Source organism: Salvelinus alpinus, chromosome 7, assembly GCF_045679555.1.
Source record: "Salvelinus alpinus chromosome 7, SLU_Salpinus.1, whole genome shotgun sequence".
Classification (NCBI taxonomy): Eukaryota; Metazoa; Chordata; class Actinopteri; order Salmoniformes; family Salmonidae; genus Salvelinus; species Salvelinus alpinus.
This window is the reverse complement of record NC_092092.1, coordinates 20,239,155-20,265,056: the sequence shown is the minus strand read 5'-3', so window position 1 is coordinate 20,265,056 and position 25,902 is coordinate 20,239,155. Positions and strand designations below refer to the sequence as shown.

The 25,902-nt window shown below is 42.6% G+C and overlaps 1 protein-coding gene across 1 annotated transcript in view; it reads left to right on the top strand.

Moving 5' to 3' along the window:
- The window catches only part of LOC139580549 (potassium channel subfamily K member 12-like), a 69,308-nt gene that overhangs the window by 31,824 nt on the left and 11,582 nt on the right, over nucleotides 1–25,902 (top strand). The window contains exons 2-3 of the mRNA XM_071409362.1: nucleotides 24,719–25,082; nucleotides 25,681–25,828. Of these exons, the coding sequence (XP_071265463.1) occupies nucleotides 24,719–25,082; nucleotides 25,681–25,828 (512 nt within the window). The remainder of the gene's footprint in view (nucleotides 1–24,718; nucleotides 25,083–25,680; nucleotides 25,829–25,902) is intronic.

Sequence of the window (25,902 nt, the reverse complement as noted above, 5' to 3'; positions counted from 1 at the left end):
TGTCTCCTGGTCTGACAAACACCACTGTAGCTCTGCCACTTCCACCACAGACACGGAAGGCCGACATTGGTGGATGGAGTGGGATTCAAATCAAATCAAATATGATTGGTCACCTACACGTGTTTAGCAGATGTTATTGCGGGTACTTACTTTGGTGAGTAAAAACTCATGCTTTCTACCCTTTAAAGTCTGTGTAGGATGGGTGGGAGGCAGCGTAATGGGTATGTGTGCAAGAACACAAGGAGAAAGCAGTCTTTGACCACTTTATTAAAACAGGTTTGTCTTTGTCATTCGGGTAACATATTTTAGATGAATAAAAAAAAATAGAGTCTATTGATGCACCGGTGTGTCAATTTATGTAACATAATAAAGAAAGTCCTCATCAAAATCCTTCAGTTTAAGCTGGAGATATCTGTTTTTTACATGGTTTAGATTGCCTATTGGTTCCATTGCGCCAGGCACACTCAATCAAGCCCAGATAAAGTATTTGCAATTATTTCAAACAGTATTTTGAACCCAGGTATGCCTCTTTCATTAGTAAGACTATAATATGATATGATAGATATGACAAAGATAATTTCATAATACTGTATGACCCTGACCGAGTATAGTAGAATACGTGTTGAATCAAACAGGTGTGTTTGCACTGTTGAACAATACAAGAGTCCTGCTAGGCTTTTATTCAAACACGGACTGTGCTGTACAAACACTGTTATGAGCAACCCAAGGACACAGACTTGCCTTCACCTCACTGTATCTAGAGAAGCTCACCCTCTCATAAGAGTCCCATTTCACCAACATATCGTAGGACCACAATACATTTGTCTGGTTTTTCACTACAGTACAGGCAGACAAAGCAAATGGAAACATGAACGACAAAATGTTTTTTGTTCATTCATCATCATATGATTTTGATGTAGTATTACTTTTTCTCTACAGTTCAGGGCCCGGTTACCCAATAGCGATGGAACTTATGCTTACGAGTGTTTTAGCGATGTATCTTTCCTACTACGGCTGAAGATGTAACATGCGTTTCTCAAAACACCATGCAGAGAGAACAGTCGCTAAGTGTTTTGTTGGAGCATGTGTCAATACTGATAGGATGGAAAGAAAAGCAGCGCTGCTCTTGGATTTAACAATGCTCCTGCGAAGGTTCTAATGATGAACTTAGCCGCAAGATGCTTTTGGGAAACCAGGCCCTGTACAGTAGGAGAGAGTGGGGAAAGTTGAGCCAAAGGGGTAAGTTGAGCAACCCTTGTTTCTAGGAAACCATACACAAAATGTATAATTTGACCAAATATTTAGGAAGGGGTGATTGTTTCATGGAGTCGGTTTAGCGGTTTGAGACTCAAAAGACAACCACCATCTTAGGTCACGTAGAGTCCTATGCTATGGGGATACCCCATGGAAAGACTCACGGGCTAATAGCATGAAATGTCATGGGAAACTAACAGAACCACACTAACAATATGCACAGCACACAAAAGAGCCCGTCGTAGCGGTTTTATGAAGTGCAAGTAATTGTAACACAATGATAACATTGTAATAACACTATAATATGGTATAATAGCACATTTATTGGCTATTTACACATGTTTAAACAGTCCAATTACTTTGCATTAGCACCACACCATGTTGGGAAAAAGTGTCCCGAGTTTGCAGTCCAGTGTGCACTCTTCAGCTACAATGTAAATCACTTGATGGAAAGTATCCACATCACTCTTGGAAGAACCCTGCCCTAAGGACCAGTAAGGGGGACTTTAGTTGTCCCGGCCCCAGTTGCCGATTGGCCTGGGGCCAGGTTGGCTGGGGCAAAGTTGGTGATGGACAGGTCAAGAGTTCCAAAGAGAGGTCACTGGGGAGACATGTCCTAACATGTTCTTAGAGCATAGGGCAGTCCATCCCCCCTCTAGCAGGCCTTGCATCTCAAAAGAATAAACAAGCCCTGACTAGAATGAGGGTTTTATACAGTAATAATTAATTCAGTACAGACAATTGTAGGCGGCTCAACTTACCCTGTCCCGCGGCTCAACTTACCCTGTCCCGCGGCTCAACCTACCCTGTCCCACGGCTCAACTTACCCTGTCCCGCGGCTCGACTTACCCCATAGCCGAGGTAAGTTGTGCCAAGAGACCATTTATTTTGTTGGACAAGCTGTATTGTTCACATGAATTCTGATTATTTCCAGGGATAAACAACATCCTGAAATATATGTAGATAGTTGCGCATTATTTTGAGAAAACAAAAGCCGTGTTCCGTTCGACAAATCCCAAAAAGTATCCGAAATGGTCGTAGAAACATTTCAAATGTTTTTTATAATCAAACCTCAGGTTGTCTTTAACAAACATAATCGATAATATTTCAACCGGAGCATAACCTATTCATTAAGAGAGAAAAGGGAAATGGTGAGCTTCTCCCGTGCGTGCAGGAAATATTCAGAGGACACCTGACCTCTTTTGAAACATCGCGCTCATTTTTCAAAATAAAAGCCTGAAACTATGTCTAAAGCCTGGTCACAGCCTGAGGAAGCCATTGGAAAAAATAATCTGGTTGATACCCCTTTAAATGGAGGTTAGACGGGCCAGGAAACAAAGTTTTTTTTATTTTTTATATCACTTCCGGGTTACTTTTTCTCAGGATTTCGCTTGCAGAATAAGTATTATTTTTCTCACAGACAATATTTTGACCGTTTAGGAAACTTTGGAGTGTTTTCTATCCTAATCTGTAAATTATATGCATATTCTACGATCTGGGCCAGAGAAAATGTCCGTTTACGTTGGGTATGTTATTTTAAAAAATAAAATAAAAATCTGACCCCTAGCGCTAAGAGGTTTTAAATAAAGGTTCAAATAAATCAAATCAAATCAAATCAAATTTATTAGTCACATACACATGGTTAGCAGATGTTAATGCGAGTGTAGCGAAATGCTTGTGCTTCTAGTTCCGACAATGCAGTAATAACAACAAGTAATCTAACCTAACAATTCCGCAACTACTACCTTATACACGCAAGTGTAAAGGGATAAAGAATATGTACATAAAGATATATGAATGAGTGATGGTACAGACGGCATAGGCAAGGTGCAGTAGATGGTATAGAGTACGGTATATACCTATGAGATGAGTACTGTAGGGTATGTAAACATAAAGTGGCATAGTTTAAAGTGGCTAGTGGTCCATGTATTACATAAGATGGCAAGATGCAGTAGATGATATAGAGTACAGTATATACATATACATAAGAGATGTGTAATGTAGGGTATGTAAACATTATATTAGGTGGCATTGTTTAAAGTGGCTGGTGGTACATTTTTACATAATTTCCATCAATTCCCATTTTTAAGGTGGCTGGAGCTGAGTCAGTTTGTTGGCAGCGGCCGCTAAATGTTAGTGGTGGCTGTTTAACAGTCTGATGGCCTTGAGATAGAAGCTGTTTTTCAGTCTCTCGGTCCCTGCTTGGATGCACCTGTACTGACCTCGCCTTCTGGATGATAGCGGGGTGAACAGGTAGTGGCTTGGGTGGTTGTTGTCCTTGATGATCTTTATGGCCTTCCTGTGACATCGGGTGGTGTAGGTGTCCTGGAGGGCAGGTAGTTTGCCCCGGGTGATGCGTTCTGCCGACCTCACTACCCTCTGGAGAGCCTTACGGTTGTGTGCGGAGCAGTTGCCGTACCAGGCGGTGATACAGCCCGACAGGATGCTCTCGATTGTGCATCTGTAGAAGTTTGTGAGTGCTTTTGGTGACAAGCCGAATTTCTTCAGCCTCCTGAGGTTGAAGAGGCGCTGCTGCGCCTTCTTCACAACGCTGTCTGTGGGTGGACCAATTCAGTTTGTCCGTGATGTGTACACCGAGGAACTTAAAACTTTCCACCTTCTCCACTACTGACCCGTCGATGTGGATAGGGGGGAGCTCCCTCTGCTGTTTCCTGAAGTCCACAATCATCTCCTTTGTTTTGTTGACGTTGAGTGTGAGGTTATTTTCCTGACACCACACTCCGAGGGCCCTCACCTCCTCCCTGTAGGCCGTCTCGTCGTTGTTGGTAATCAAGCCTACCACTGTAGTGTCGTCCGCAAACTTGATGATTGAGTTGGAGGCGTGCATGGCCACGCAGTCGTGGGTGAACAGGGAGTACAGGAGAGGGCTCAGAACGCACCCTTGTGGGGCCCCAGTGTTGAGGATCAGCGGGGTGGAGATGTTGTTACCTACCCTCACCACCTGGGGGCGGCCCGTCAGGAAGTCCAGGACCCAGTTGCACAGGGCGGGGTCGAGGCCCAGGGTCTCGAGCTTGATGACGAGTTTGGAGGGTACTATGGTGTTAAATGCTGAGCTGTAGTCGATGAACAGCATTCTCACATAGGTATTCCTCTTGTCCAGATGGGTTAGGGCAGTGTGCAGTGTGGTTGCGATTGCGTCGTCTGTGGACCTATTGGGTCGGTAAGCAAATTGGAGTGGGTCTAGGGTGTCCGGTAGGGTGGAGGTGATATGGTCCTTGACTAGTCTCTCAAAGCACTTCATGATGACGGAAGTGAGTGCTACGGGGCGGTAGTCGTTTAGCTCAGTTACCTTAGCTTTCTTGGGAACAGGAACAATGGTGGCCCTCTTGAAGCATGTGGGAACAGCAGACTGGGCTAAGGATTGATTGAATATGTCCGTAAACACACCAGCCAGCTGGTCTGCGCATGCTCTGAGGACGCGGCTGGGAATGCCGTCTGGGCCTGCAGCCTTGCGAGGGTTAACACGTTTAAATGTTTTACTCACCTCGGCTGCAGTGAAGGAGAGCCCGCAGGTTTTGGTAGTGGGCCGTGTCAGTGGCACTGTATTATCCTCAAAGCGGGCAAAAAAGGTATTTAGCCTGTCTGGGAGCAAGACATCCTGATCCGCGACGGGGCTGCTTTTCTTTTTGTAATCCGTGATAGACTGTAGACCCTGCCACATACCCCTTGTGTCTGAGCTGTTGAATTGCGATTCAATTTTGTCTCTGTACTGGGACTTAGCCTGTTTGATAGCCTTGCGGAGAGAATAGCTACACTGTGTGTATTCGGTCATGTTTCCGGTCACCTTGCCCTGGTTAAAAGCAGTGGTTCGCGCTTTCAGTTTCACGCGAATGCTGCCGTTAATCCACGGTTTCTGGTTTGGGAATGTTTTAATCGTTGCTCTGGGTACGACATCGTCAATGCACTTCCTAATGAACTCGCTCACCGAATCTGCATATTCATCATTGTTGTTGTTGGACGCCGTGCGGAACATATTCCAATCCGCGTGATCAAAGCAGTCTTGAAGCGTGGATTCAGATTGGTCGGACCAGCGTTGAACAGACCTGAGCGCGGGAGCTTGTAGTTTTAATTTCTGTTTGTAGGCTGGAATCAACAAAATGGAGTCGTGGTCAGCTTTTCCGAAAGGAGGGCGGGGGAGGGCCTTATATGCGTCGCGGAAGTTAGTATAACAATGGTCCAGAGTTCTGCCAGCCCTGGTCGGACAATCGATGTGCTGATAGAATTTAGGGAGTTTTGTTTTTAGATTAGCCTTGTTAAAATCCCCAGCTACGATGAATGCAGCCTCAGGGTGTGTGGTTTCCAGTTTACAGAGAGTCAGATAGAGTTCGTTCAGGGCCATCGATGTGTCTGCTTGGGGGGGAATATATACGGCTGTGATTATGACCGAAGTGAATTCCCTTGGTAGATAATGCGGTCTACATTTGATTGTGAGGAGTTCTAGATCAGGTGAACAGAATGACTTTAGTTCCTGAGTGTTGTTATGATGGTCACACCACGTCTCGTTAATCATGAGGCATACCCCCCCGCCCCTCTTCTTACCAGAAAGATGTATGTTTCTGTCTGCGCGATGCGTGAAGAAACCAGCTGGCTGCACCGACTCCGTTAGCGTCTTTTCAGTTAGCCATGTTTCCGTGAAGCAGAGCACGTTGCAATCCCTGATGTCTCTCTCGAATGTTACCCGTGCTCGGATTTCATCGACCTTATTCTCAAGAGACTGGACATTGGCGAGTAGTATGCTAGGGAGTGGAGCGCGATGTGCTCGTCTCCGAAGCCTGACCAGGAGACCGCTACGTTTGCCCCTTTTTCGGCGTCGTGTAGCTTCGCCGGCTGGGATCAGGTCCATTGTATTGGGTGGAAGGCAAGACACTGGATCCGTTTCGGGAAAGTCATATTCCTGGTAGGAAGGGTGGTTAGTTGACGTTAATCGTATATTCAGTAGTTCCTCCCGGCTGTATGTAATGAAACTTAAGATCACCCGGGGTACCAATGTAAGAAATAACACATAGAAAAACAAAATACTGCATATTTTCCAAGGAACGCGAAGCGAGGCAGCCATCCTGTTCGGCGCCGGAAGTACAAAAAAAGATACCAATGTCAACCCCTACAATGATTTATTGTCAAGAAACTGTTGCTGCTTTGCCTCAGAATCTATCAAATCAAATCAAATGTATTTATATAGCCCTTCTTACATCAGCTGGTGTCTCAAAGTGCTGTACAGAAACCCAGCCTAAAACCCCAAACAGCAAGCAATGCAGGTGTAGAAGCACGGTGGCTAGGAAAAACTCCCTAGAAATATCCCAACATTTATTTATTTATTTTATTTTAACGTTTATAGAACATCTACTTTCCATCGCAGAAGGATGATGTAGGGAACAGTTTGATGGCATAACATCTGTCTTCAGCATACTATACATTATATAGGCTACATGACATCCACTGGTGTAAGGAAAACATAACTTACAAATGCCCATCCACACTATGGTAGGGGAGAGTGTTTATTTATTTCACCGTTACTTAACCAGGTAGGCCAGTTGAGAACAAGTTCTCATTTACAACTGCGACCTGGCCAAGATAAAGCAAAGCAGTGCAACACAAACTACAACACAGAGTTACACATGGGATAAACAAACGTACAGTCAATAACACAATAGAGAAAATCTATATACAGTGTGTGCAAATGAGGTAAGATTAGGGAGGTAAGACAATAAATAGGTCGTAGTGGCGAAGTAATTACAATTTAGGAATTAAACACTGGAGTGATAGATGTGCAGAAGATGAATGTGCAAGTAGAGATACTGGGGTTCAAAGGACCAAAAAAAAAAATAATAATAACAATTTGGGGATGAGGTAGTTGGATGGGCAATTAACAGATGGCCTATGTACAGGTGCAGTGATCTGTGAGCTGCTCTGACAGCTGATGCTTGAAGTTAGTGAGGGAGAGATGAGTCTCCAGCTTCAGTGATTTTTGCAATTCGTTCCAGTCATTGGCAGCAGAGAACTGGAAGGAAAGGCGGCCAAAGGAGGAATAGGCTTTGGGGGTGACTAGTGAAATATACCTGCTGGAGCGCGTGCTACGGGTGGGTGCTGCTATGGTGACCAGTGAGCTGAGATAAGGCGGGGCTTTACCTAGAAAATACTTATAGATGACCTGGAGTCAGAGGTTTGGCGACGAATATGAAGCGAGAGCCAGCCAACAAGGGCATACAGGTCGCAGTGGTGGGTAGTGACTTTGGTTTTGGTGACAAAACAGATGGCACTGTGATAGACTGCATCCAATTTGCTACGTAGAGTGTTGGAGGCTATTTTATAAATGACATCACAGAAGTCGAGGATCGGTATGATAGTCAGTTTTACGAGGGTATGTTTGGCAGCATGAGTGAAGGATGCTTTGTTGCGAAATAGGAAGCCGATTCTAGATGTAATTTTGGATTGGAGATGCTTAATGTGAGTCTGGAAGGAGAGTTTACAGTCTAACCAGACACCTAGGTATTTGTAATTGTCCACATATTCTAAGTCAGAACCTCAGAACCGTCCAGAGTAGTGATGCTGGACGGGTGGGAAGGTGCAGGCAGCGATCGGTTGAAGAGCATGCATTTAGTTTTACTTGCATTTAAGAGCAGTTGGAGGCCACGGAAGGAGAGTTGTATGGCATTGAAGCTCGTCTGTAGGTTAGTTAACACAGTGTCCAAAGAAGGGCCAGAAGTATACAGAATAGTGTCGTCTGCGGAGAGGTGGATCAGAGAATCATCAGCAGCAAGAGCGATATCATTGATGCATACAGAGCAAACCTTTATTTAACTAGGCAAGTCAGTTAAGAACAAATTCTTATTTACAATGACGCCTACCCCGAACGACACTGGGCCAATTGTGCACCGTCCTATGGGACTCCCAATCACGGCCGGATGTGATACAGGGACTGTAGTGACACCTTTTGCACTGAAATGCAATGCCTTAGACCGCTGCGCCACTCGGGAGCCCAGTCAATCTTATATCGATTTTATACTGTTTGGCGCCAGTTTCTGTCTAGCAGTGAATTAAATACAGACAAACAATAGCTAACACTGGGCTGGACTGCATGCTCGATACTTGATCTGGAGATTCAATAACAGGAGAGCCAGGACAATAGATCGTTACAGAGAGAGAAAGAGAATTTGTCTTAGCTTTTTTGTGCGTACTGTAATTGATCGTTGTGCTGTTCTAGTGTGTGTGTGTGTGTGTGTGTGTGTGTGTGTGTGTGTGTGTGTGTGTGTGTGTGTGTGTGTGTGTGTGTGTGTGTGTGTGTGTGTGTGTGTGTGTGTGTGTGTGTGTGTGTGTGTGCGTGTGTGTGCGTGTGTGTGCGCGTGCGCGTGAAACTAGACTGTTGTAAGGAACTAATAAACACACAACATGTACAAACACACACACATGCATGTTGACGTGTGTGTGTGTATTTGTGTGTGTGTTGACAGACATATAGAAAGACACAAACCCACACACAAATACACACACACACGTCAACATGCATGTGTGTGTGTTTGTACATGTTGTGTGTTTATTAGTTCCTTACAACAGTCTAGTTTCTAGGCAACATTAATGAGACGGTTATCTTGTACTCTGTTTGCTTCACTACTACGGAGTCACTTACATACTAGTAGACATGAAATGAGTTACAAAATGAAAAGGAAATATAGTCAAGACATTGACAAGGTTAAAAATAATGATTTTTAATTTAAATAATAATTGTGTCCTTAAAACGCTGCTTTCGTCAAAGAATCCTCCATTTGCAGCAATTACAGGCTTGCAGACCTTTGGCATTCTAGTTGTCAATTTGTTGAGGTAATCTGAAGAGATTTCACCCCATGCTTCCTGAAGCACCTCCCACAAATTGGATTGGCTTGATGGGCACTTCTTAGGTACCATACGGTCAAGCTGCTCCCACAACAGCTCAATAGGGTTGGGATCCGGTGACTGTGCTGGCTATTCCATTATAGACAGAATACCAGCTGACTGCTTCATCCCTAAATAGTTATTGCATAGTTTGGAGCTGTACTTTGCGTCATTGTCCTGTTGTAGGAGGAAATTGGCTCCAATTAAGCACCGTCCTTTTCATGATTCCTTTTACCCTGTATAAATCTCCCACTTTACCACCACCAAAGCACCCCCAGACCATCACATTGCTTCCACCATGCTTATGCTTGACAGATGGCGTCAAGCACTCCTCCAGCATCTTTTCATTTTTTCTGTATCTCACGAATGTTCTTCTTTGTGATCCAAACACCTCAAACTTAGATTCGTCTGTCCATAACACTTTTTTCCAACCTTCCTCTGTCCAGTGTCTGTGTTCTTTTGCCCATCTTAATCTTTTCTTTTTATTGGCCAGTCTGAGATATGGCTTTTCTTTTCTTTGCAACTCTGCCTAGAAGGCCAGCATCCCGGAGTCGCCTCTTCACTGGTGACGTTGAGACTGGTGATTTGCGGTTACTATTTAATGAAACTGCCAGTTGAGGAATTGTGAGGCGTCTGTTTCTCAAACTAGACACTCTAATGTACTTGTCCTCTTGCTCAGTTGTGCACTGGGGCCTCCCACTCCTCTTTCTATTCTGGTTAGAGCCAGTTTGCGCTGTTCTGTGAAGGGAGTAGTACAGTGTTGTACGAGATCTTCAGCAATTTCTCGCATGGAATAGCCTTCCCTTTCTCAGAACAAGAACAGACTGACGGGTTTCAGAAGAAAGTTCTTTGTTCTGACCATTTTGAGCCTGTAATCGAACCCATGAATGCTGATGCTCCAGATACGCAACTAGTCTAAAGAAGGCCAGTTGTATTGCTTCTTTAATCAGGACAACAGTTTTCAGCTGTGCTAAAATAATTGCAAAAGGGTTTTCTAATGATCAATTAGCCTTAAAAAATTATCAACTTCGATTAGCTAACACAATGTGCCATTGGAACAGGGGAGTGATGGTTGCTGATAATGGGCCTCTGTACGCCTATGTCGATATTGTGTGTGTGTGCTTAAAAATCAGCCGTTTCCAGTTATAATAGTCATTAAACAACATGAACAATGTCTACACTGTATTTCTGATCAATTTGATGTTATTTTAATGGGCAAAAAAACGGTGCTTTTCTTTAAAAAACATGGACATTTCTAAGTGACCCCAAACTTTTGAACTGCAGTGTGTGTGTGCATGTGTGTGTATGTTTGCGTGTGCGTATGGCTAAACTGTGTGAAATTCAAATCACTATAATTATGAAGATGCACCACCACACCAAAACACACTAGACAGTTGTTACTAACTTCCACATATAGCATCAGCTATGCAATTCACAAACTAACACCTCTAAATATATGATGCTATTGGTCTACTGAAACAATATGCTGCAAGATTATGTAAACCCGTTAATGTGGTGAAGTGTTGACATTGTTAATCACAAATCACACACACACAAATACACACACCCAGGCAGATCGCTGAAGATTAACTTTAAAGTTGAAGTCTCTCCATGTCTTCAGGACGTCGGGAGATGCCTTCTAAACCAACAACCAGGGGAAACTGAGCGCTATTACCATCAAGTAGGCATGATCGTAACTCCAGATCCGAAGTTCCCGTTTTCAATCCCAGTGGTAGACAATGATTTCTTTAAAAATAAATGACCCCTATCCCAAACCTTAACCCTTAACTTAACCGTTCAAGAAACGGAACGATACTGCACAGGAGGAGTCAACCCAGGGTGTCAAAAACGCTTCAAAAGTTGACGTTTGGAGAAACGGGGATAAACGTCAGAATCTGAAGTCAAATTGGTAAAACCGCTAGATCTTGTGTGTGTCCGTTTCTTCTTCCTCCACTCAGATGTCTCCATGTTGCTCTATGACTAATCATTACCTGCTGTCACAGAGACAGAGCCATCATAGAGCCATTCTGGTGTGTGTGTGTTTGTGTGTGTGTGTGTGTGTGTGTGTGTGTGTGTGTGTGTGTGTGTGTGTGTGTGTGTGTGTGTGTGTGTGTGTGTGTGTGTGTGTGTGTGTGTGTGTGTGTGTGTGTGTGTGTGTGTGTGTGTGTGTGTGTGTGTGTGTGTGTGTGTCGGAGAGGGATAAACTGTGTCTGTGCGTGTGTACGTTCGCCTGGCCATTCCTACTGTCAGCCTGTCAGGTCACAGTGCACACACACACACACACAGTCTTGCGCAGCTAACCTTGTGGCGACATACAATTATGTCCCATTCAAAATCCTATTTTCCTTAACCCCTAACCCTAACACGTACCCTAACCCTAAAACTAACCCTAGCTCCTAATCCTAACACTAATTCTAACCTTAACAATAAACCCCCTAGAAATAGCATGTGACCTTGTGGGGACCAACAAAATACCCCCAGTCGGTCAAATATTTGTTTGTTTACTATTCTTGTGGGGACTTCAGGTCCTCATAAGTATAGTTAAACACGTCCGCACACACACACACACACGCACACGCACCCACACACACAGTCTTTCAGTCATTCAGTCAAATGTGTCTTCACAAATCAGAACAGACACTTCCTCCTCACAGATATCCGTTAGCTCCCACTTTATACACTGACTGACCTTGCTCTCATTGTATCCAAACAGCAGTGCCCATACGGTGTACTCATAATAAAAGGTGTCTGACCTTGTGTTGAGCATGTCTGTCTTTTCTCTATATAGTGGATCAGAGGGCTCTCAGTCTGCAGCACAAACACTTTGTCTAGGTCCCAAATGATACCATATTCCCTATATAGTGCACTACTTTTGACCAGGGCCCATAGAGCTATATAGGAAATTGGGTGCCATTTGGGATGCACACAAAGACTCTCCCTCCTTCTCAAGAAAGAGCTGTCAGATGGACAGGAGTCGGTGGTCTGTTCTCTACTTGTCTTTCTTGTACTCACACTTACCTGTCTTTTCTTATAACGCTGGTTTTGCAGATAGTGGATATTTTGATGAAGGTTTTATTGGCAATGAATGAGATACTGCATATGGTTGTTTTACCGACCTTAGTTGAATGCACTGACTGTAAGTTGCCTTGGATAAGAGCATCTGCTAAATTACTAAAATGTAAATGTTAAATGTAAGCTGGTGCCTCACTCTCCTTCGCTGACTACTGAGTTTATGAAGTAGTTTAGTCTTTGGACAGGTGTGGAAAATCGTCTTAAGATATGCAGTGTGCTCATAACTGTTACATCCTCCAAAAATATACCATGGGTCAGCTGTTGCTAAGTCTCTGAACTTAACTCGTTACCCCTCTGTCTCTCTCTCTCTCTTTCTCTCTCTCGCTCTCTTTTCTCATCTTCCCACTGTCTGGCATTGGCATAGGCCTACTGTATTGGTGGGGAGCAGTTATGGTCAACTGTCAGGTTTGTCTCCAAGCTAGTTTGCTGCAGGGTGCTTTCTTTCCAGGAGAAATGCATCCTTCCATCCTCTCAGTATTCGTATACTGCGCTGTTCTCATTCCACGCTGCATCTCTGCCCTTGGATATAGGTCAGCTTTGGTCGATACTAATGCTATTGTGATTGCTCACAAGTTGACCTTTTCAATTGCGCTATTGTTTTTGTATGCATAGGTAGCCTAGGCACTATAGAATAATATGATTCAGTATATCAATTAGATTGTGGTAGTTTACTGGAAGATATAGTAACTTTTTTTTGTAATGTTGTGTCACTGAAGCAACTACATCAAGGGATCATTCAACTACAGTCCCAGGGACTGGGACTAGTTTTCTAGTTTTCATTCTTTCCATCAAATAAGTAATTAAATTGTCTCAGATCTGCCAATCAAATGCATTCATTGATCAATTAACTGGCAGGTATGAACGTAAACTAGTAGTACTTCAGCCCTCGAAGGCTGGTAGTTGAGTAACCCTACTGAGGACACTTCTCTTACCCCAGGCACTTCTGTAGATTAGCTCTTTTCAGCTGTTAGCTTTCTTTAAAGGCTCATAAATTGAAGTACTCTATCACAGAATTATTCAGCTAGTTTTGTGTACGAATTATAGAATAACAGAAAAGGCATTAGTGAATGGTGTATTAAATCAAGTTGTCCTCTCTGTGTGTGTTTAGTGTGCTCTGTATTTCCCTGCATGCCCTACTCTACTCTGCTCAATGAGCTGTGCTTATTTGTAATTGGGGCACAATGAGAGCCATTCAATCTAAACGGTGTCAGCTTTCTGTCTGTGTGCTTCCACTGAATTAACCTCAACTTGTTTTATTTATGGGAAATCTACTACACGTAATATACTGCACACTAAAACCAATCGTCATCCCAAGCATTAGACATAATTAAGATATAATCAACCTACTTACTCTTTCTTCTTCTTCTTCTCTGGTTTTCCAGAATTCCAATTTGGTAGATTCCTGGAAATAGGAGGGAATAAGTAGGAAATATCCAGCTATCCTCCAACTGGGATTTCTGGAAAACTGGGGAATTTGGGAAAAGTTACTGGAATTTTGCAGCCCTGGTCTCATAGGGAGGTTGGGATGAAGGAAAAAGACAAAAGACAAGAAAGTAATGTTCTTCTTATTATTATTATTCATTTGACTTGACTACATCACCTCCTGCTTTTACCCCTCCTAAGACTGTCAAACACATTCAAATGATTACCATCATCCCCATTTTGTTCCCTCTGCTTGAGTCCTACAGGTATAATCAAGCATGTGACCGTTGTTAGCCAACAGAGCATAATATACTTTCAGTATGCTTTATTGAATTTTAATTAATACTCTTCCCCAACCTCTGTGGTAGAATTTGATTAGTGGAGATAAGATGGTTACCTACATTATCAGTTTTCATTATCATTCTGTAAGTCATGGCTCATTTGGGCTACTGGCTAGAGAGTCATAATGCAGAGATTAAATGTGTGTGTGAGAAAGAGAGAGAGAGAGAGAGAGAGAGAGAGAGAGAGAGAGAGAGAGAGAGAGAGAGAGAGAGAGAGAGAGAGAGAGAGAGAGAGAGAGAGAGAGAGAGAGAGAGAGAGAGAGAGAGAGAGAGAGAGAGAGAGAGAGAGAGAGAGAGAGAGAGAATAACATGATAGTGAGATTGACTGTCTTTAGTGGGTTCAGACATTAGGTTGTTTGGGTTACAGACAAGTTGGGACTCCTTCAGGACGACAAGTGGTAATGTTGTTAATTTTTAGATTCATAACAAATATATTCAATGTGTTAAAGTCTTCAATTGGCCTGAAGGGATGAGCTCAGTGTTTCCAAGGCCGGCATTATGTTTGGCTTGTAGAAAAATTGGGCTTTAGCGATTTGGACAAGTGCTTTTAATTTGAGGCTTGGTAATGTTCCTTTGGCTCCATGCAGAACCAAGAGAGCAGTGGGAATCACACAAGGACTGGAGGCCTCTTGGTTCGGAACTTGCCTCTCTTCTTCTTTGCCTTTCATTACTGTCCTGTTTCAGTGCACTACTTTTAACCAAGGCCCATAGTGCAATATATAGAAACTAGGGTGCCATTTAGGACACAATCTGAATCGATGCCTTGTGCCTCTTCTGCTCTCTCAGGTCATTTAGTTAGTAATGAGAGCCGAAGAGGAGAGCCATTCAGTCTTTCGGAATACAGAGAAGATTGAATCTGGTTTCCCCTGGAGTTTCTTCAGGGCCAGGAAGAGAGTTAATTAATTAACAATGAAACACTGAGACACTCAGAGACATGTTTTCATTGACGGTCTTAATTTGTGCTGCCCTTCTACTCTCTACCCACTCATCCTCTTCTCCCAGGCCACACCACTGTGGAAGTCCACTGCTGTTCGTGGAGTTTTAACATCACCACTGTGGAAGTCCACTGCTGTTCGTGGAGTTTTAACATCACCACTGTGGAAGTCCACTGCTGTTCGTGGAGTTTTAACATCACCACTGTGGAAGTCCACTGCTGTTCGTGGAGTTTTAACATCACCACTGTGGAAGTCCACTGCTGTTCGTGGAGTTTTAACATCACCACTGTGGAAGTCCACTGCTGTTCGTGGAGTTTTAACATCACCACTGTGGAAGTCCACTGCTGTTCGTGGAGTTTTAACATCACCACTGTGGAAGTCCACTGCTGTTCGTGGAGTTTTAACATCACCAGTGTGCTGGAGTTTCTTTTCATTTCAGCATACAGTTCTTCGCCATGCATCTGGTAATAGGTGTGTGTGTGTGTGTGAATTATACTGTTTTCGAACTCGCCTGTCAGAGAGAAAGTGGCAGTGGTTGTGGGTGTGCGTGTGTGTGTGTGTGTTTCTGCCTGCTTCCATGAGTGTGTGGAAGCAGGCAAACTTTTCAACGACAAGGTCAAAAATCCCATTGTGAGTGTCATAAAGGGTGGAAGCTCATCACATTGGTATCATTTATTACTGTAATGACTAGAGGGCGTAGTCGCAGAAGGCTTTCTGGGAGAAGAATAGAACAGAGAAAGAAATAGCTTGTGTTCTAAATGGTACCCTATTTCTTATGCACAGTGCCTTCGGAAAGTATTCAGACCCCTTGACTTTTTCCACATTTTGTTACGTTACAGCCTTATTCTAGAATTTATTAAATCGTTTTTCCCCCTCAATAATCTACACACAATACCCCATAATGAAAAAGCTAAATCAGATTTATAGAAATCTTTGCAAATGTATAAAATCCCCAAAAATAAAACGGAAATATCGCATTTACATATGTATTCAGACCCTTAACTCAGTACTTTGTTGAAGGACCTTTGGCAGTGATTACAGCCTTGAGTCTTGTTGGGTATGACACTACAAGCTTGGCACACCTGTATTTGGGGAGTTTCTCCCATTCTTCTCTGCAGATCCTCTCAAGCTCTGTCAAGTTGGATGGGGAGCATCGCTGCACAGCTATTTTCAGGTTTCTTCAGAGATGTTCGATCGGGTTCATGTCCGGGCTCTGGCTGGGTGACTCAAGGACAATCAGAGACTTGTCCCAAAGCCAGTCCTGCGTTGTCTTGGCTGTGTGCTTAGGGTCGTTGTTCTGCTGGAAGATGAACCTTTGCCTTCCTGAGTGCTCTGGAGCCCAAGGATCTCTCTGTACTTTGCTTCGTTCATCTTTCCCTCATTCCAGACTAGTCTCCTAGTCCCTGCCACTGAAAAACATCTCCACAGCATGATTCTACCACTGTGACGCTTGTAATTCAGGCCAAAGAGTTTAATCTTGCTTTCATCAGACCAGAGAATCGTGTTAATCGTGTCTTTTAGGTGCCTTTTGGAAAATTCCAAGCGGGCTGTCATGTGCCTTTTACTGAGGAGTGGCTTTCGTCTGCCCACTCTACCATAAAGGCCTGATTGGTGTAGTGTTGCAGAGATGGTTGTCCTTCTGGAAGGTTCTCCCATCTCCACAGAGGAACTATGGAACTCTGTCAGAGTGACCATCGGGTTCTTGGTCACCTCCCCGACCAAGGCCCTTCTCCCCTGATAGTTCAATTTGGCTGGGTGGCCTGCTCTAGGAAGAGTCTTGGTGGTTCCAAACTTCTCCCATTTAGGAATTATGGAGGCCACTGTGTTCTTGGATATCTTGGGGCAGCAGGTAGCCTAGTGGTTAGAGCATTTGGCCAATAATTGAAAGTTTGCTGGATTGAATCCCCGAGTTGACAAGGTAAAAATCTGTCTTCTTCCCCTGAACAAGGCAGTTAACCCACTGTTCCCCGGTAGGCCGTCATTGTAAATAAGAATTTGTTCTTAACTTCTACTTGGTACTCATCCCGGATCCGGGAGCACCCTCATCAGTAAAAAAGCTGACTAGCATAGCCTAGCATAGCGCCACAAGTAAATACTAGCATCTAAATATCATGAAATCACAAGTCCAAGACACCAGATGAAAGATACACATCTTGTGAATCCAGCCATCATTTCCGATTTTTAAAATGTTTTACAGGGAATACACAATATGTATTTCTATTAGCTAACCACGATAGCAAAAGACCCAACCGCATATTTTCACAATTTTTTTACTGCATAGGTAGCTATCACAAATTAGACCAAATAAAGATATAAATAGTCACTAACCAAGAAACAACTTCATCAGATGACAGTCTTAGAACAGATTTATTGTATAGCATATGTTTTGTTCGAAAAATGTGCATATTTCAGGTATAAATCATAGTTTTACATTGCAGCCACCATCACAAGTCTCACCAAAGCAGCTAGAATAACTACAGAAACCAATGTGAAATACCTAAATACTCATTATAAAACATTTATGAAAAATACACGGTGTACAGCAAATGAAAGACAAACATCTTGTGAATCCAGCCAATATTTCAGATTTTTTAAGTGTTTTACAGCGAAAACACAATATAGCATTATATTAGCTTACTACAATAGCCTACCACACAACCGCATTCATTCAAGGCACGTTAGCGATAGCGAATAAACCAGCAAAAGATATTAATTTTTTCACTAACCTTCTCAAACTTCATCAGATGACAGTCCTATAACATCATATTACACAATACATATATGGTTTGTTCGAAAATGTGCATATTTAGCGGTACAATTCGTGGTTGAACAATGTGAATACTAGCCAAACTGCACAAAATAATCCGGATATATTTCTGACACTCACATCATCTAATCAAATAACTAATCATATACTTTACTAAAAAATACAGGTTGGACAGCAAATGAAAGATACACTAGTTCTTAACTTCTTGAGAATACAGGGGGTGCTATTTTCGCATTAGCATAATTTGCTCTACAGATTAAACTGCCTCTTATTCAATTATTGCTCTTACTATATGCATATAAATAATACCATTGGAAAGAAAACAATCTCTAGTTTCTAAAACCGTTTCAATTTTGTCTCTGAGTGATACAGAAGTCATTTCACAGCACTTTCCATGACCAAGAACATAAAATCAAGATGTGTTATGCTGGCTTCAAAGCTCTGCCTATATATGGTCGTGCCCCCTATGACCAGAAACACACTTCATTCGCCTTCCTCTGGTTGTCAAGAGGACGTCAGAGGAGAAATTCTTTGTTTATCTGGGACTGACGTGAAATAGGAGCCATTTCTTTGGCGTGACCGACAACTTCCGGTTTACTGAATCGCTCGAATTGGAGCTGCGATTGTGTACTGTTTTGCTGGCGTTATGTATGAAAACTATCTCCGTGTCGAATTTTGTTTGATACATGTGACCATATCATCGTAATGTATGTTTTTTCAATATAGTTTAATCAGATTATTTGAATTTTTCCGGGAGTTTTGCGGTGTTCCGTTGTCTGATTTTAGTATCGTTTGAGAAATCCGTGCCACTCGACCGGTACCTGTGCTAAATGGAGTGGGAAAGGAACATGTCTGAACGGAACCAACGACTCATCTTGACAAAGGACACTTTGATCAACATTCTGATGAAAGATCAGCCATAGTAAGACCCAATTTACGATGTTATATCATATCTGTTTTGCATGTGAACTTGCCGTGGGCGCCCAGCCGAATCTGCCTGGTATAGCTATGCTAATTTAGCGCTACATTTTGTTTTCGTTATAAAACATTTAATAAATCTGAAATATTGTTTGGATTCACCAGATGTTGGGCTTTCAATATCTGTACGCTGTGTATTTTTCTGAAATGTTTTAAAATGAGTAATTAGTTATATGACGTTGGTCTCTGTAATTGTTCTGGCTTGGTCGGCACCTTTTCAGATTGCAGCTGCAATGTAGAACTGTGATTTATACCTGAAAAATGCACATTTAAAAAAAAAAAACTATGCTATACCATAAATATGTTATCAGACTGTCATCTTATGAAGTTGTTTCTTGGTTAGTGGCTATATATATTTTTATTTAGTCGAATTAGTGATAGCTACTGACGCAGGAAAAAGCTGTTGGGAGTAAAAATATCGTGTCCTTTGCTAACGTGGTTAGCTAATAGATTTACATATTGTGTCTTCCCTGTAAAACATTTAAAAAATCTGAAATGGTGGCTTTATTCACAAGACCTGTATCTTTCATCTGGTGTCTTAGACTTGTGATTTAATGATATTTAGATGCTACAAGTTACTTGTGACGCTATGCTAGCTATGCTACTCAGTGGGGTGGGGGGTGGGGGGTGCTACCGGATCAGGGTTGGTGACTCGTGAGAAGAACCGCTGTGTTAGATTTTTTTAAATAACCTTAGTACGACATACAGCTTACGTTATAGCGAGACAGCGCCCGAAATCTGGGCGGAATATAATCTAAACATTTTCGACAGAAATACGAAATAATATCATAAATGGTTCCTACTATTTGATGAGCTTCCATCAGAATCTTGTACAAGGTGTCCTTTTTCCAGAATAATCGTTGTTCGGTTGTAGAATGTCGTCTTCATCTGTCGATTTAGCTAACAAAGCTGGCCATGCGGCACGGAAGTGTCCAACTCACAATAACGCATAACAAAGGAAATACCGAAAATCACAATATACTGATATAAACTGATATAACTCGGTTTAAAATAACTACCTTATGATGTTTTTAACACATATATCAAATAAAATTAGAGCCGGATATATCTAACTTCTAAAACGAAAGCTTTTCAGAGCGCAATGCAGAGGTCCCTCTCGCGTCAAGCCAAACGGTGAAAAGACCAGACCCACCGTTCCAAGAGGTCTTGTTCGGCCTCAGATCTAGCTAGACACCCCATTCCAACTCTCACTGCCTACTGACATCTAGTGGAAGGCGTATGCAGTGCATGTAGACCCATAGATTCCATGCAAATTAATAAACTGACCCTGGAACAGAGTCCTCGATTTCAGATTTCTCACTTCCTGACAGGAAGTTTGCTGCAAAATGAGTTCTGTTTTACTCACAGGTATAATTCAAACGGTTTTAGAAACTAGAGAGTGTTTTCTATCCAATAGTAATAATAATATGCATATTGTACGAGCAAGAATTGAGTACGAGGCAGTTTAATTTGGGAACGATTTTTTACAAAGTGGAAATAGCGCCCCCCCTATTGAGAAAAGGTTTTAACTGACTTGCCTAGTTAAATAAAGGTTACATTTAAAAAATTAAAAAATGCTGCAGAAATGTTTTGGTACCCTTCCCCAGATCTGTTCCTCGGAGCTCTACGGACAATTCCTTTGACCTCATGGCTTGGTTTTTGCTCTGACATTACTCTGACAGGACCTTATATAGACAGGTGTGTGCCTTTCCAAATCATGTCCAATCAATTATATTTACCACAGGTGGACTCCAATCAAGCTGTAGAATCATCTCAAGGATGATCAATGGAAACAGGATGCACCTGGGCTCAATTTCGAGTCTCATAGCAAAGGGTCTGATTACTTATGTAAATAAAGTATTTCTGTTTTTTATTTTTAATACATTTGCAAAAATGTCTATACACCTGTTTTTGCTTTCTCTTTATGGGCTATTGTGTGAAGAGTGATGAAGGAAAACAAATATTTAATACATTTTAGAAAAAGGCTGTAACGTAACAAAATGTGGAAAAAGTCAAGGGGTCTGAATACTTTCCAAATGCACTGTAGTGCATTACTTTTGACCAGAGACTGTGTAGGGAATAGGTTGCCATTTGGGATGCAGCCATAAAAAGACAACAATGGAAAAATAATGTAAAGGTCATGACAGTCAAAATTATGTTTTTCATGAAATTGGATATTTGGATGAAACCAGTATAATGACCAAAGTATGAAAAATGACTGTTGCTTCTACATTGATAAAGTTTGATCATAAAGTTACTGGTCTCCTCCTCCATGTCAAACACTTGGATTCAGGAGGCAGATTATTAAGGGGATAGGATGACATTATCCTAGTGCTGAGCGATTAGTGCTTTTCTAGGTCGGTTTGATTTCGGTTTCGATATTCATTTATTTTACATTAAATGCATTATAAAATAATGACATAAAAAAAAAACAGAAAAAAGAGCCAAAAATAGTGAAGTTTCAATTGCCAAAACATGGAAAAGATTCCATTGTCTCTGTCAGGTCAACATATGGGTAGACATCAACAGAAACATAGGAAATTACCGTTGAATAATAAAATATTACAGTTGCATATATTACTTTGTTTTTATTTGATGACTTTATTATGTTTCATTCCTTAAAGTCATCATCTCATCTGTGCTCAGGCAGTAGCAGTCAACCAGCAAGACAACGTGCTCCCATACTGGTTGTCTTTAGTCACCTTACTGTATTTAGCTAGGCTAGCTGCAGAGCTGTCTGATGGAATCATTTTACTAGTTCTTCAAAGAGGATAAGGCATACTTTCACAAACTGCCTCTATCCCTCTCTATGTCATTGTGTTGTGTACATTCCTCTCTCATGTGGTCTATGCGGTCTGTGTGCATCTAACCTACAGTAACGCAGCAGGCGTAAAAGTGTATCCATCTCTGCTGAGACAGAAAAAACAGGCCCAATGGATTATGGTCATTGTAGTTAATTAACACATTTCTGCACTGAACTAGGTTGAATATTTGCTTAAAACTCCCTTCACCCAGCGTCGCACATAGTTCTTGAGTTGATTTCTCTCGTGAAAGATTTGATATCTTCCTAGAGAAATGGCATGTTGGGCTCACAAAAAAACGGAATTAAATGGAATTCAAGTAATTGAACCGACTTTGGTCAATTAGTTGTTTACAGTTTTTCTCGATTGCTTGAGCACATTTGTCCAAACAGAATTCCCTTTATCAAAACAATTAACACGCAGCCCCAAATTGAAGCACGTTGGCCAAAATGGCACGTTTAATTTGCAAAATGCATTAAGACTCTCAAAACATAAAATCAACTACCTCAAAAAATACAACTTGTTATCTAAGGAAAAGTTATTTCAATCAATCATTATACAATGGCCCAATAAATACTAACTACAACTATCAATATACCCTAACATGGTTAACGCTATTTTATGTGTCCGTGCCATTGCTTGATACTATAATTATAGTATGCACCATAAAAGGCAAGTAAACATACAGTTGAAGTCGGAAGTTTACATACACTTAGGTGGGAGTCATTAAAACTCGTTTTTCAACCATTCCACACATTTCTTGTTAACAAACTATAGTTTTGGCAAGTTGGTTAGGACATCTACTTCGTGAATGACACAAGTCATTTTTCCAACAATTGTTAACAGACAGATTATTTCGCTTATCATTCACTGTATCACAATTCCAGTGGGTCAGAAGTTTACATACACTAAGTTGACTGTGCCTTTAACAGCTTGGAACATTCCAGAAAATGATGTCATGGCTTTAGAACCTTCTAATAGGCTAATTGACATAATTTGAGTCAATTAGAGGTGTACCTGTGGATGTATTTCAAGGCCTACCTTCAAACTCAGTGCCTCTTTGCTTGACATCATGGGAAAATCAAAAGAAATCAGCCAAGACATCAGAAAAACAATTGTAGACCTCCACAAGTCTGGTTCATCCTTGGGAGCAATTTCCAAACGCCTGAAGGTACCACGTTCATCTGTACAAACAATAGCACACAGTATAAACACCATGGGACCACGCAGCCGTCATACCGCTCAGGAAGGAGACACACTCTGTCTCCTAGAGATGAACGTACTTTGGTGCGAAAAGTGCAAATCAATCCCAGAACAACAGCAAAGGACCTTGTGAAGATGCTGGAGGAAACAGGTACAAAAGTATCTATATCCACAGTAAAACGAGTCCTATATCGACATAACCTGAAAGGCCGCTCAGCAAGGAAGAAGCCACTGCTCCAAAACCGCCATAAAAAAGCCAGACTACGGTTTGCAACTGCACATGGGGACAAAGATTGTACTTTTTGGAGAAATGTCCTCTGGTCTGATGAAACAAAAATAGAACTGTTTGGCCATAATGACCATCGTTATGTTTAGAGGAAAAAGGGGGAGGCTTGCAAGCTGAGAAACACCATCCCAACCGTGAAGCACGGGGGTGGCAGCATCATGTTGTGGGGGTGCTTTGCTGCAGGAGGGACTGGTGCACTTCACAAAATAGATGGCATCATGAGGCCGAAAAAGTATGTGGATATATTGAGTCAATGTGTGGGGGCACCGGTCTGGAGGAAACCTGGCACCATCCCTAGGGTCAAGCATGGTGGTGGCAGCATCATGCTGTGTCAATGTTTTTCAGCAGCAGAGACTGGGAGATTAGTCAGGATCTAGGGAAAGATGAACGCAGCAACGTACAGACGGATCCTTGATGAAAACCTGCTCCAGAGTGCTCAGAACCTCAGACTGGGGCCAAGGTTCACCTTCCAACAGGACAACGACCCTAAGCACACAGTCAAGACAATGCAGGAGTGGCTTCAGGTCCTTTGTGTGGCCCAGTCAGAGCCCGGACTTAAACCCGATCTAACATTTCTGGAACCTGAAAACAGCTATGCAGTTACGCTCCCCATACCTGGCAGAGTTTAAGAGGATCTGCAGAGAAGAATGTGAGAAACTCCCCAAATACAGGTGTGTCAAGCTTGTAGCGTCATACCCAAGAAGACTCGAGGCTGTAATCACTGCCATAGGTGCTTCAACAAAGTACTGAGTAAAGAGTCTGAATACTTACGTAAATGTGATATGCCAGAAACACACTCGCTGATCTCCCTGTTCTCTGTTCATTGGTTGACTGAATACACCAAACCTATCTCTTATCCAATCAGTTATGTACTGATTCACATAATTCAGAGGTAGAGGGTGTGTGTGTGTGTGCGCGCGAGTGTGTGCGCGTGCGTGAGTGTGCGTGAGTAAGCTGCAGTCTCTAACCTCTGACCTGTCACTTCCCAAGATAGGAAGTGTTCCTGTTCTTGTTCCTGCATAACTTAACACATGCTGCACACACACACACACACACACACACACACACACACACACACACACACACACACACACACACACACACACACACACACACACACACACACACACACACACACACACACACACACACACACACACACACACACACACACACACACACACACCACGAATGTTTGACAGCTAATCCTCTTCTCTCGTCACCATCTCCACTTAGCTTTCACACTGACCTGAATTGACCAGGAAATGAGTAGACAGAACAAAGGGCCAGATCGTGCATCAACAGCAGAAATGTCAATCAGTTACAGAGCTGAGCTTCATTACTGCATTACACACACAGCCTCCCAAATACTGATGACCTTGTCCAGAGAAGGTACATTTTTAGTAGAGTAGAATGCTAATTGAATGACGTTGCCACATATTTAAATAGTGAAATATCACTCACTTCATTGAACTCGTCAAATGCTGGTACTGCACCAAAGTCTTTTAATAGACAGAGTAGAGCCTAACCTAAAAAACATCTTACCACATGCCAGTAAATGGTGTCTACCGCAGAAATGGAGCATTCAGATGCCTGCTGGGATCTTCGAGGTTTATTAGGGCCGGACAAATAGACACAATTACTAATGCTGTGGTGTAGACGCCTTCCTAGGAGCCTTTAGTAGTTTCATCTTCTGGAATTAATCAGTCAATCAATATTCCACTCAATCAATCCATCAATCTAACCCCATCTTTCTCTGTCTTCCCCTGTAGGTTTCGGGATGTCCACTCCGGTGACGGTAGCAGGGAAGGTGTTCCTGATCTTCTATGGTCTCCTTGGCTGCGCCGCCACCATCTTGTTCTTTAACCTCTTCCTGGAACGCATTATCACCCTCCTGGCCGTGGTCATGAAGGCCGTGAGGGAACGGCGCATCCGGAACTCCGGCCTCCTCCCGCCGGGTATCCGCCATGACTTCTCGGCGTGTTCTTTCCCGGGGTGGAAGCCGTCTGTCTACCACGTCATGTTGATCCTGGGGCTGTCTGCCATCATCATCTCCTGCTGCGCCTCAGCCATGTACACCCCTGTGGAGGGATGGGCCTACCTGGACTCACTCTACTTCTGTTTCGTCACATTTAGGTAAGGTAGCCTACTAGAGGTCGGAGGTTGGAGAAGTGGGCCAGCCAGCAATCGGCTGGAAGGCTGTCTGTATGAATCTTGAGTCTGACTGAGGGTGAAATCTGGTGGGGAGTAAAACAGAGAAATGCTGGCATCCTAGAGTATCCATGATATCATATCCTGTGCCCATGAGCAAGGCACTGCACTGTGGCTGGCCTGTTCTTCAACCTCTCTCTGGGTGTGTGTATTTGTGTGTCTCGGGTAGGGTCGCATAATTCTGGCAACTTTCTCAAAATTCCCTGGTTTTCCAGAAATCCAATTTGAAGGATTCCTGCAATTAGGAGGGAATAAGCCGGAAATATTCAGCTATCCTCAGGCCCAGATTTGAATTTCTGGAAAACTGGGGAATTTGTGGAAAGTTATTGGAATTTTGCAGTCCTAGTCTCAGGGGGGTTGGGATAGAAAAAAGACAAAAGGCAAGAAAGTAATGTTATTCTTGTTTTTATTTTTCTTCTTCCCCTCCTCCTCTTCCTATTAATCCTCCTTCTTTCCCTATTCTTCCTCCTTCTCCCTCCTTCTACTCCTCCTCCCCTTTTTTCTCTACCTCCTCCCCCGTCAGCACCATTGGCTTTGGGGACCTAGTGTCAAGCCAGAGAGCGGACTATGAGTACCAGCCGCTGTACCGTCTGGCTAACTGCCTGTTCATCCTCATGGGCGTGTGCTGCATCTACTCTCTGTTCAACGTCATCTCCATCGTCATCAAACAGGTAGATGTAGAACAACGAGCACAATGGAAATAAGTCTGTCGACAATATTGTATTTTTAATCCTTGATGCATTGT